The following is a 12,128-nucleotide window of genomic DNA, read 5'->3' on the forward strand; positions in this document are numbered from 1 at the left end:
GGAGGCCGGGCCAGCGCGGACACAGGTGTTCGAAGGAGCAGACACAGGAACTTTAAAAGCTGCTAAAATGGTGTTCCAGGGGTTCCCGGAGCTGGCTGGAGACAATGGAAGACATTTTTTAAAGGCCCACATTAAAATTCTGGAGATAAATCTATAACGTCTGAGATGAAAACTGCACTGATAGGTTTAATAGCAGATTAAAAATTACAGAAGAAAAGATTGATGAATTTGAAGACGGCAATAGAAACTATTCAAAAGGAAACAGCGTTAAAAATAGAGCATTATTAAGCTGTGGGATAATTTTAAGCAGCGTGTAATGGCAGCCTGCAAGGAATATAAAAAGGGAAAGTATTTGAAGAAATAATGGCTTAAGTATTTCAAATTTTATGGAAGTATTGTGAACCCACAGATCCAAGGAGCTCAAAGAACACCAGTCACAGGAACCTGCACCCAGACACACGGGATTGATCTCCCGGAACCGCCGATGAAGACAAACGGTAAAAGTGGCCCGGGAGTCGGGACACGTAACACACAGAGGAACACGGAGACTCACGTAGGAGACACGGAGACACACGGGTTTGCGCCGCGGACGTAGCAGAACGCGGACACGCCGGCGGGGCGGAGGGCCGGTTCCGGGGGCGCGTGTGTAAGGAATGTGGCGGACCCCTGCTGAGAAGAACGCGGGGTGGGGGTGCAGGGGGGCGGCGGTGATGCACCGTCCCCAAAGCCCCGGAAGAGAAAAGCAGCGCAGACCTGTCACCCTGGAGCTCCATGCTTAGGACAAGTCGGTCCCCAAAATGGAGGCAAAGGAAACACCCGTAAGGGCAGCCAACAGGTGCAAGTTCTCATTGCCCGCACACCGGGGCCTGGAGAACTGCTGCAGGCGGCCCTTCGAGCAGGAGGGAGTTGACGCTGACTGGAACGACGGACCTGCCGCCCCAGCGACGTCAGAAGCAGCGGGGGCGCGGGCGACTCAGGCTGCGGCCACCCGGCAGGGCAGTGCGCCCGCCGCACGGGCTGGAGCGAGGCCGCGAGGGGCGGGCGCCCAGGAGGTTGCAGCGGAGACGGAGGCGGCAGGAGGGAGTGCCCCGTAGCACGTTCCGTTAAACCACGGGAAGGCGGGAAAAGAAGGAAACGGGGAGAGGCAGGCGGGACGAGCAGAAAACATTTAGGGCCGCGGGAGATTTCAATCCAGCCAGCCAAATAATCCCATTCCAGGTAAACTCTCTACACACCCCGGTAAAAAGCAGAGCCGGTCAGATTGGATAAAAAAAAAAGAGTCCCAACTGGCTGCCTTTTAAAGTAATTCACCTCAATAATAAAGACACAAATTGGTTAAATGTAAAAGAATGGGAAAGTTACGCTATATTAGTGGAGTGGATATATTACCATCAGGCAAAGTTGATTTCATAGAAAAGTATGGCCGGTTATAAATGTGGTCATTTTGTAACAATACAAGGAGCAATTCATCAGGAGAACGCAACAGTCCTGAATAACAGAGTTTCAAGATACGTGGAGCAAAACAGGATACAACGGCAAGAATAAATAGAGAAACCCACAGTCACAGCCAGGGAGTGCACGGCTCTCCAGAACTGACGGGACCGGCAGGCCGAGCGCCCAGGGCGCAGGTGAGGCGCCTGGCGAGGTCGACCGGCTCGCAGTCAGAGCTCATGGAGCGCCCTGCCCCCGGCAGACGCGCTCAACCTCTTCCCCAGCGCACGCGGGACCCTGCCGCGGAAGGCCGTCCTCCGGGCGTTAAACACGTCTCAGGCAATTTTATTTTTATTTTTTCATTTTAAAAAAGATTTTATTTATTTACTTTAGAGAGGGGAAGGGAGGGAAACATCCATGTGTGGTTGCCTCGTGCGCCCCCTGCTGGGGACCTGGCCGTCAACCTGGGCCTGAGCCCTGACTGGGAATCGAACTGGTGACCCTTTGGTTCTCAGGCAGACACTCAATCTACTGAGCCACACCAGCCAGGGCTTTCGTGATTTTTTTTTAAATCCTCCAAAAGTGAGGTGCATCGGGAACTTCCTCAGCCTCAAGCAGCGCCTGTGCAAGACCAGGTGCCATCACGCATAACAGCGAGAGATGGAAAGTTTTCCTCCTGAGATCAGAAATGAGACAATGATGTTGTTCCCCACCACTAATATTGAACACTGCGCCAATGCAACAAGGCAAGAAAAAAATGTATCCAGATTCGAAAGGAGAAATGAAACTGTCTTTACTCACAAACGTCAGGCCTACTTATGTAGGAAATTTGATGGAATCAACAAAAAAGGTACTATATCTAGCTTATCAAGTTTCTGGGTTACAAGGTCAGTATAAAAATCAAATGGAATTTTCTATTCTAGGAGCAAACAATCAAAATTGAGATAAAAATTATTTAAAACAATACATAAAATACCATTTAACATAGTACCAACATATAATACATATGGCGAAGATGAGAAATACCTATCCACTGAAAACTACAAACTGTTGCTCAGGGAAATTAAATAAGACCAAAGTGGAGAGAGATACGGAGTCCGTGGGTCAGAAGACTCAATGCTGTTAAGTGACAGTTATCCCCCAAATTGATTTATATAAGACATTAAACTCCAATGAAAACTCCACAGTCTGGGAATGGACAGACTGATTCTAAAATTTATATGGAAATACAAATGATTGAGAAAAGTCAAAACATTTTTAATAGAAAAAATGTCTGGCTACCACCACCAGATTTCCAGACTTACAGCGACAGCAGCTGGGACAGTGTGTGTAGACGGCCAGACAGACCGGCGGCCTAGCGCCCGGAAGGAGACCCCCGGATAGGCCCGCTGGTTTTTGACCAAGGTGCAGGGAAAATTCAGCAGGGAAAGGGCACTCTTTTTAACACAGGGCACCAGAACAACTGATACCCATATTGACAAAAAATCAAACCGGTCTCTACAACTCATAGCAGGTACAAAAATGAACTTCAGATAAATCAAGATCGAAATGTAAAACCTAACACTGTAAAACTTCTAGGAGAAGACATACCTGAAAAATTTATGGTCTGGGACTAGGCAAAAATTTCTTGACTCTGACACCAAACGAGGGAACTTGTAGAAGAACTAATTGATGAACTGGAGTTGGAAACTCCGGCGCTTCAGACGGCGCCGCCGGCAGCGGGAAGACCGGCTGCAGCCGGGAGGGAACGCTGCGCACTCCCGGCCGCGCGGCGACCTGCGCCTGGGACGAGCAAAGATCCCCCGAAAATTAAAAAGAACTCGGTGAAACACTCGGGGCACTTCACCATAAAAGTGCCATTTGCATATGCAAATAAGCACATGAACAGATTCTTAACATCATTAGTCATTATAAAATGCAAATTACAGTCCCCTGGATACCACTTCACACCCGTCAGGAGGACGATCGTTAGAAAGGCCCTGACCGAGCCTCGGGGGCCATGGCAACGGCGGAGCCGCGCACGCGGCGCGGCGCGCGCACCTCGGCGAAGAGTCCCCGCGCGGCTCGGGGGACCGGCGCACATTCGGGCGGACGCCCCGCTGCTCGACGCTCGCCCCCGGCAAGGGGCACGTGCGCTCCCTCAGCGGCTCCGGCCCGGATGTGCGCCCCGGCTTCATTCGTGGCCGCCCCAACGGCCCACCCCCCAAAGCCCACCAAGAGGCCGAACTCGTGCCCGAACTGTGGCGCCCACGCACTGGACCCCTGCCAGCAGCAGAAAGAAATGGCCGCGCGGGGAGACGTGGGGTGACAGGGGTGGACCGCCGAGCTGTTTCCCCGCGGGGCTCGCCCAGAGCGGGGGTGGGGGGCGGCCGGCCGGCCTGCCTCCGCGGGCGCCCAGCTCCGGGCAGCGCAGGCTAAAGCGCCGTGACTGGAGCCGCAGGGGCGCGGCCACGGGGCAGGCAGGAGGGCGGGGGGTGGGCAGGGCTACACGGGGCCGTGGCTGCGGCTGGAGGTGACGGGTATGGTCATCCTCTCGGGGGTGGTCCTGGGTTCACAGGTGCAGACGTGCCCATGCTTAGGAAACGGCCCCCCTGCAATGTGTGCCGTCTGTGACAGGCAGTCCCGTCTCTCCCGCGGGGGACATGCTGTGTGTCCACTCGCCGGGGCCGCGGTGCCCCGCTCCTCGGTCCAGCATCCGTTTACATGTTGCTGTGAACGTATTTTTAGACACGACTAATATTTAAACCGGTAGACTTTGAGTAAAACTGATTAACTTTCACGAGGTGGACAGGCCCCCTCTTCTCCACGGATGGCCTTCAGAGAAAACAGGTCCCCAAGAATTGGGAATTCGGCCTCCAGAGCGCCCTCCACACCCCTTTCCCTCCTTCCTGTTGCTTCTGCTTCCCTGGAGAACCCCGAGGAGCCCCCGCACAGCCGCTGCAGGCAACGGCGCGGGCGCCGGCCCCCGCCCACAGGCCCGCCGCCCGTGGCGGCGTGTGTAATGCCACGGAAGGAACACTTGGCCCGGGATGCACGCGACAGCCGGGAGGATGAGATGCACGGTATGTGAGGGATTGTTAGCACCTGTTGTTGTCTTATTTACACCTTTCTGTATTTTTTACACTTCGAGAAGTGAAAAGGAATTAATTCCAAAATTTAAGAGTTCTTACTAATCAATAGTACCAAGACAAACAAACATACCAGGAGGAAACTGTGAAAGCATAGAAACGGTCGGTCCACAGACGTTAAGGGACATCGTGCACCCTCATTAGATCAGACAAATGCAAACAGACAACACCGACAACCAGGCGTCGTCGGAACAATTGTCCACCACGCCGCGGTCCTGCCCAGACGGCGCCCGCGGCAGGCGCTCTCCGCGCGGGGGGCGGGGCGGGGGGACTTTAGGGTGACGCTTTTGAGAACTTCGTTGGGCTATTCACAGCAACGCCCTCGAATTGTGTCCTTATGTTGACTTAACAATTCTAGTTCCATAATTTTATTTTTACACAGCACTGTAACTACAGAAAAAGGTTTAGGTACCCGCATGTTCCCTGCTTTAATGTTTAAAAGGGAAAAATAAAACACTGGGAATAGTCTCAATGTCCAAAAAATAAGACGTGATTGATTAAGCGAACGGTGGCCGTAGGCGTCACCCACCTCGGCCCACGGCCCACGGAGCAGGGCTCGCCCCAGCTGGGCCGGCCGCTGCGGGCGGGCGGGGCTCATGGGCGGCGGGGATGTGAACGCCGCTGCCCCACGCCGGGCGTGGGTGACGCCGGGTGGCAGGGTGAAGGGACGTTTTGTTTTTTCTTGTCTCTCCACTTTACAAAATTCTCTCTCCATGGACTTAATGTAGCGACGGGAGGCAGGGCCGCGGCGGTGACTCAGGGCACCCCGTCCTCCCTCAGCCGCCCCGAGTTGGCGTGACCTCCTGGAGCAGGTCCCGACCCCTCCCCTCAGCCTGCGCACCGGTGACGGACGACAGGTGCTGAGTGTCCTTGAGGCTCCTTGTGAAGATGGGGAGCCACCTCTCCGCGCCAAGAACTTGGAGTCAGCCTGCACGCAGCATGGAGTCCGTACGCACTGCGGCCATTACTCGGGCCGCGTCCATGGTGTGGGCCCCTGTGCTTGGAAACGGCGCTCTGCTCAGACCGGCCCCGCCGGGCGCGGCTCAGCTCGGCCAGGGCGCTCCTGTCCTCACGCACCCCCGCCGGGCGTGGCTCCCCTGCCCCCGCACCGCCTCGGGGCCGCCGTCTGCCCCCGCCAGCCCCAAAGCCCCCTCAGGGAGCGGCCGGCCTCCCGGCTTCGAGGTCCGTCCCTTGCCCCTGTGGGTGTCACTGCCGCCTTCCCGTTTCCAGCCAGAAGCCCGGAGCCCTCCGGCCGCCTCTGCCGTGGTCCGCAGCGTCCCAGTTCCCGGCTGGCCAGTCCCACCCCCCAGGAGCTCCGGGACGCCCAGGCGCGCCTCCACCCTCACGGCTGCCCCGCAGAGAAGCGGCCGGCCCGTGTCCCCCTGGGCCGCGGCGCCTGTGGGCAGCTGCTGTCCTGCCTTCCCCACCCCTGCGGCCCTGCCTGGCCCCGCGCGCGGCAGGCAGCACCGAGGCCGGTGGCGGCCCCTGGAAGGGGGGCCTGCGACTGTCTCCGGGGGGATGGCAGGGCCCGCGACAGTCCTCCCTCCCGCTGCCTCCCGTGCAGAGATGAGGGCAGATCTTCAAGCAACAGTGGCTGCCTTGTCCAGAGACGCACGTCCCCGCCCATGGCCCTGCAGCGGCCCCAACGTCTGCCCCCAGTGAAACACTTGCTTGGGACTCTGGGTGCCCGGGAGCCCCAGTCAGTGCGGGAGCCCACCCCTACGGGACTCGGTGCCCGGTGACGCCGCGCGGAGGAGCGGGAGGCCAGGAAGACCACGCCAACGCGCCGGAGGTGAAGGCGGAGCAGGCAGAGAGATGCCCATGTCCTGGGAGGGGGAGCTGGGAGACCCCTGCCCAGACTGGGACTGAGGGCCTGGATGGCCACCCCAGGGGCCGCGCCTCCTCCTCCGAGGACACCCCTTCCGCGGGCCGGGTCTCCGCCGCCAGTGACTGGCGTCTGGGTGTGGGGCAACACTCACAGGCTTTCTCAGCGGTTGACTCAGTATCGTCCCTTGTCTGCTCAGCTCGGAGCGAAGGTGGCGCTGTGTGTCCCTCGTAAACTTACACAGGTTTCAAAACTGAACGTCCTGCCTGTTCTGGCGCGTAACCAAAACCAGCCATCAACAGCAACACATTGTCAGTCCGCGGTTCGGCGGGGATCCAGGACTCGGCTTTCTGTTTCCTAGCAACGGCATCCAGCGCTCAGCGGCCCACCCCCCACCCCTCAGTTTCCATCTGCATCTCTTCCCAGCCCCTAGGAGCCACCTGCAGCCCCAGCCTCCGGCCGCACCCTGGCTGTGCTTTGGCAACGGGCAGGGTGGCCAGCGTCCCCCGTCTTACCCCTCACCCCAGCCCCGCCCCTCCCCGTCCTCCCCGCCGCCCCGGGCTCCGAGTTGGAAGCGCCCAGGAGTTTTCAGTGCACAGCGCGAACCGGCCAGCCTTCCCCGACTTCTCCCCAAAGGGAGACTTGCGCGATGCCCCTCCTGGGCTCCTGGGCCTTCTCCGCAGCCCACCTGTGCCCGTGCCCCTTCGGTTCGGTTTTAGCAAGAACCGCGCTGCGTCCGTTTCACCAGAACGCCCAGCCTCAATCTCTGATCTGGCTTGTACCCCCCCCCCCCCGCGCCTGGTGACATTTTGGGCAGGGGGCAGCTACCCTGGCAGGCCGGTTCAGCCCGAGCCTCCCTCTCCCTGCCGCACCCTCCCACCCCACCCATGCCCGGCAGCCCCCCGCGGCCTCCCTGCGGCGCCCAGAGCGGGCGCGAGCTCTCTGCCCCCGTGTGGCCACCGCCGTGGTCCCTGCGCCTGTGCTGATGCCCTCGGTAACATCTCTCATCAGTATCATTGATTTTTTTCCCTTTAACATGTCAAACCCCTAACGTTGCAACGCCAGAATCTCATGGTCCGAGCTCCGAGATTGAGTCACTGGCCATCGAAGCGGCCATGCCCGCCCCGGGCCGGGGCCCCCCCAGCCTCCGGCCCCCCTCCAGCCTCCGGCCCGTAGCCCCGGCCCACTCTCCCAAATTCCACACTGAGCCCACAAAGAACAAGGCAGTAAACAAAAGGGTTGGGGGGCACCTGCAATTTTAAGAAGTGAGTTAGGAGAGTGTGGAACGGCAGGGACAGTCGAGAGAGAAGTGTGGTCCGTAGCGACTTCTGTTTCAGTTGCACGCGTGTGCATGTGTGTGTCGGGGGTGGGGGGCGCCAGGAATGTCCGGAAAGCGCCGTCCCAGAAGCACGTTCGTGCACCCCACAGCCGGACTCGGGGCCACACGCTCCCCCCGCCTCCTGCCCCGGGGGGCCCCGTGCCCCCGCCCACCGCGGCGCTGGCCACGCTGGCCCCGGACTCCCACCTTCCCCGTGGCCCCCGACCGCCCTCACGACCTGTGGCCAGAACGCGCGGCCTGCTCCCTCCCTGGCCCAGCCCCCCCGCATCCCGCAGGCGCTCAGCGAGCAGAGGCTCAGGGAGGTGAGCCCAGGACGCGGTGGCGCCTGCCGCGGCCCGAGCGCGGGGACGGGTCCAGCGCCGCGCCATTTGCAGTGGAGGGGGGGGCAGGAGTCAAAGCAGGGGCCGAGGTTCGGCCCGGGGCTCCCCGCCCGCGGCCCCGCCGGCAAGGGAGGCGGGAGGCTGGTCCGGGTGCAGCCCAGGCGGGGAGTCAGAGCTCGGATTGGACAGAAATAGAATGTTCTGGAAAACACCAGCCTGCGCACAGTCACGTTACGGCAGGGATGCCCCCTGGCCCGGGCCCGCTCCCCTTGGCCCTGGCCCGCCTGGGGCCTCCGTGTGTGCGGTGTGCGGCATGTGTGGAAGGGCGTGCTGAGTGCTTGTGCTATGTGTAGATACACGCGAATGATGTGTGCGTGCATGTGTACATGTGTGGTGCGTGGAGGGGCTGTGCATGGTGTATATGCATGGGTGGCATGTATATAGTGTGTGGCATGTAAGTGTGTACATGTGTGTGGTGTGTGGCGTCTGGGTGGTTGCCGTGTGGGTGTGTTGCATGAATGGTGCGTGCCTGTACACACGTGTGTGTGTGGCATGTGCACGCAGTGGACATGGGCAAGTCCGGGGCAGCTGCCCGCCCGCCCGCAGCAGGCCGGGAACAGCTCTCCCGGCAGCCACGTGGCCCCTCGGAGGCCAGGCCACCAGCGTTCACAGCGAAGGGGCGATGCTGTGACCGTCTTTGTCTCTCCCCAGTGTTAGTCCCCGGCTCGGACCCTCCAGTGGCTCCTGCGAGGGGTTCCGGGCCCCCTCACGGCGGGGCTTCAGGGCTCCCCCGCCTCACGCAGGCCCGGGAGGCCCTCCGAGGCGAGTTTCCTTCCGCGCGCCGGTTCACCTGAAGGCCCCGCAGAGGCCGAGCCCCCGGAGCCGGAGCCCGAGCGGGAGCAGGAGGTCTGGGAGCACGTGGCCAGCAGGCGGTCTCGCTGAGGACACAGGACAGGGAGGGCGGCGCTGGGCTGCTGGCTGGGTAAAAGCCCTGTCCCCACCCTCTGCGTCCTCAGAGAAGTCATTGTTACCCTGCTCAGGAAGCCTACCCCGGAGAGACAGCCCTGGACTGGGAGCTACAGCCACAAGACCGGGGCCCGACCAGGCCATGCGCAAGGGACAGCTCGCCAAGTCCAAGCAGGGAGCAGAGGGACAAGGGACAAGTGTGTCCCTGCCTGGCAGCGCCCGGCCTCGGGAGGGGACAGCCCACGGCGCCAGCTGGTCCAGGTGTTCTCCACAGGGTCACCAACGCACAACCAGGGAGAGGGTGACCGGATCCAAAGCTCCCTGTCCAGGGACTGACTCTGGGGGTCCCCACCCCGCGCGCGATGTCATGTCTCCACTTTGCAGGCCCTGCAGGGGTAAAATGGGGGGCTGGCTTCGAGGGCCGCGGGCCCCGGAGCCCAAGACCATAAACTTCCGGCTGCCCTGGCCCGGCTCCCTGAGAGGTGCCCAGGCTGGGGGTGCGCCGGGCCACCGCGGTCACCATCCTGAAGCACGGCTCGGGCGCGGCGTCCCTCCGCCTGCCTCCCCCGCCAGTCCCGGGGTTCGCGTGGGGCCCCCGCCGCGCGCCCGCGGCTCCAAGCACGCGCGTCGGGCGCCCCGCTCGCATTGGTAGCAGGCGCGCCGAGCCTGGGCGCTTAGCGACGCCCAGGGCGGCGGGGCCGGCGTCCCCGGGCTCGGCGGGCGCGGGCGCGGGCGCGGGCACGGGCACGGGCACGGGCGCGACGCGGGGTGGGCCGGCGCGGGGCGCGTTGGGCCGGAGCCCGGGCGCGGCGGCGGCGGCGGCGGCGGCGGCGGCGGCGGCGGCGGCGGAGGATGGCGCGCGCGGGGCCCGCACGTGGAGGCCGGCGCGGGGGCGCGGGCAGGGCCGGCTGCTGAGACGCGCTGCTGCCCCCCGCGCGGGCGCCGCGGCTTCAATGGCGCCATCGCCCAGGACCAGCAGCCGGCAAGATGCGACCGCCCTGCCCAGCATGTCCTCAACTTTTTGGGCGTTCATGATCCTGGCCAGCCTGCTCATCGCCTACTGCAGTGAGTACCGCGCGGCCGGGCCGAGCGGCCCCCGGCCCCGGCCCCGGCTCCGGCCCCGGCCCGGCGCTGGCCCGGGCCCGGCCGGCGCCTCGCGGGCCGCCCAGAGTCTGCGTGGAGTTGCGATCTCGGGGCGCACCGTCCCCCGCCTCCAGCCGGTGCCCCGCGGGGCCGGGGGGGTGAGGGTCCGCCCGGCCTCCCAGCGCTCGGGCACTTCGGAGGCGGGCGCAGCTGCCCGAGCCTCCCTCCCCCGATTCCGGGGCAGGGCCCGGGCACCAGGCCCCGGGTGGCGCGGCGCGTCCCTGAGCAGCGATGCCAGCGGCTGCCCGGCACGCTGCCGCCGCCCCAGCCGAGGCTGGCGATCCGAGACGAGCCAGAGAGGTCCCGGCCGCGCCCCGCGCTCAGGAGGCGGCGGCAGGTCCGAGGAGGGCGGCCAGCGGAGCGCCCTGCCCCGCGCTGTCCTCCGGCTGCTCTCCCGCCGGGAAGGGGGGGCGGTGGCCGGGCCCCGTGCCGGGCGCCTCGGGCGGGAGCGGGGCTCGGCCGGGACGCGGGCGGGAGCTCCCGCCTTCCTGGGAAGCGGGCTCTGCGCGGCGGGGAGGGGGGCGCGGGGGTTCCTTACAAAATGCGAAGTGAGGGGTGGGCGGCCTGGGAAGGGGGCGCCGCCACCGCGGGCATTTCTTGAGTTGCCTCCGAGCGTCTGAGTAGGTGACCCCGCGGGCCCGCGAGGGGCGGCCGGCTCAGGGCTGGCGTCGCGGGGACTCAGGCGGGGGTGCGAGGTGCGCAGGGCCATGGCGACCCGGAACCAGGCTCGGGTCAGCGGGGGTGAGTGGGGCGAGCGGGTACCGGCTTCCATCTGGGAGAAGCGGGGGGGGGTCCGGGACACTGTCCCAAGGCTGGAGTGCAGTGGGCGCCAGTGCCCCAGTCTCCCGGCGGCAGCGGGTGGGGCGGGGGGTGGGGAGCGGTCAGCGCCCCCAGCACAGGCTTGCCCGGATGGCGCAGGCTGCTGGGCCCCCGGCTGGCCGCCTGGCACCGGCTCCTGGTGGCCTCGCATCGCAGTGGGACGGAAGGAGGGTTCTGGGGAACACCTGTCGTGGGCATGGGCGAGGGAGGCGGTGGGGAAATATGGATTCTTTTAAAATGAGGGAAAAAAATAAGGCGAGCGCCCAGCCTCCCTCCGCAGCCAGCACCTCGCAGCCCGGGCGTCCTGGCTCGCAGTCTGTGCCTCCCTCTTTCCCGCAAATGAGACGGCCGCAGGCCCTCACGCCGGGCCCAGGCTCAGCCGCCGGGGCAGCCCGCCCTCCGGGTCCGCGAGGTAAGCCGGCGCCCGTGGCTGGGACCGTCCCGCGCGGTCCGGGGTGGAGGTGCGCTTCCCTGCAATTGCCGGGCACCGCGCGGGGAGGGTCACGGAGCGGGAAGGTCCCCAGCGGCCGTACCGGGAACCCCAGTGAGCACCGTCCCGCCCCGGGGTGCATGCTGTGTCCCTGGGAAAGCGCTCCCAGCCCGAGTGCCTTGAGCGACGTTTGCTCCCGCTCCCCAGCCCCGGTGCCCGAGCTCTGCGCTCAGGGGTTTGGAGCGGAGTCTTGGCCGACGGAAAGGGTTAACAGCAGGTAAACTGCCGCTGCATGGAGGAGGTGCCATTTGGACGCCCTTCCTGGTGGCGTCCTGGGAGGGGGCTCCTTCCTCGGTGCTCCGGGAGGCCGCTGTGGCTCGCTGTCCATGGCCAGCCCTGGCGGGGGCAATGTCCTTGGGGCCCAGTGGGGGACCTGAGACAGCAGGCAGGCGGCAGGCTGCCCACCAGGTGGGAAAAGAGCAGCTGGTGGTCGTTGTTAAGTACAGGACAGCCATCTCCCCCGCCCCACCCCCGCCCTGTGGCTTCTACACTCCACCACCCCAGCAGGCCAGCCCGGCCCCCCATCCCCACCTCCTCGGGGGGAGCGCCTGCTCTCTCATCTCCCAGGAAGCCGCCAGGCCGCTCCCTGTGAGGGGTCTGAGCCAGCAGGGACCTGCCAGCCGCTCAGGTGAGGTGTGGAGCCTGAGGAGGCCTCGCCGGCTTTCTG

General features: G+C 63.6%; 1 protein-coding gene across 1 annotated transcript in view; it reads left to right on the forward strand.

Annotated features, from left to right (window-relative positions):
* Positions 1-9,956: 9,956 nt before the first annotated feature.
* TAFA5 (TAFA chemokine like family member 5) overlaps positions 9,957-12,128 on the forward strand; it is a 95,285-nt gene continuing 93,113 nt past the window's right edge. The window contains exon 1 of the mRNA XM_054582601.1: positions 9,957-10,074. Within this exon, the coding sequence (XP_054438576.1) occupies positions 9,963-10,074 (112 nt within the window). The 5' untranslated portion in view covers positions 9,957-9,962. The remainder of the gene's footprint in view (positions 10,075-12,128) is intronic.

Source organism: Pteronotus mesoamericanus, unplaced genomic scaffold, assembly GCF_021234165.1.
Source record: "Pteronotus mesoamericanus isolate MK-2021 breed Mesoamerican mustached bat unplaced genomic scaffold, CSHL_Meso_final contig_702, whole genome shotgun sequence".
NCBI lineage: Eukaryota > Metazoa > Chordata > Mammalia > Chiroptera > Mormoopidae > Pteronotus > Pteronotus mesoamericanus.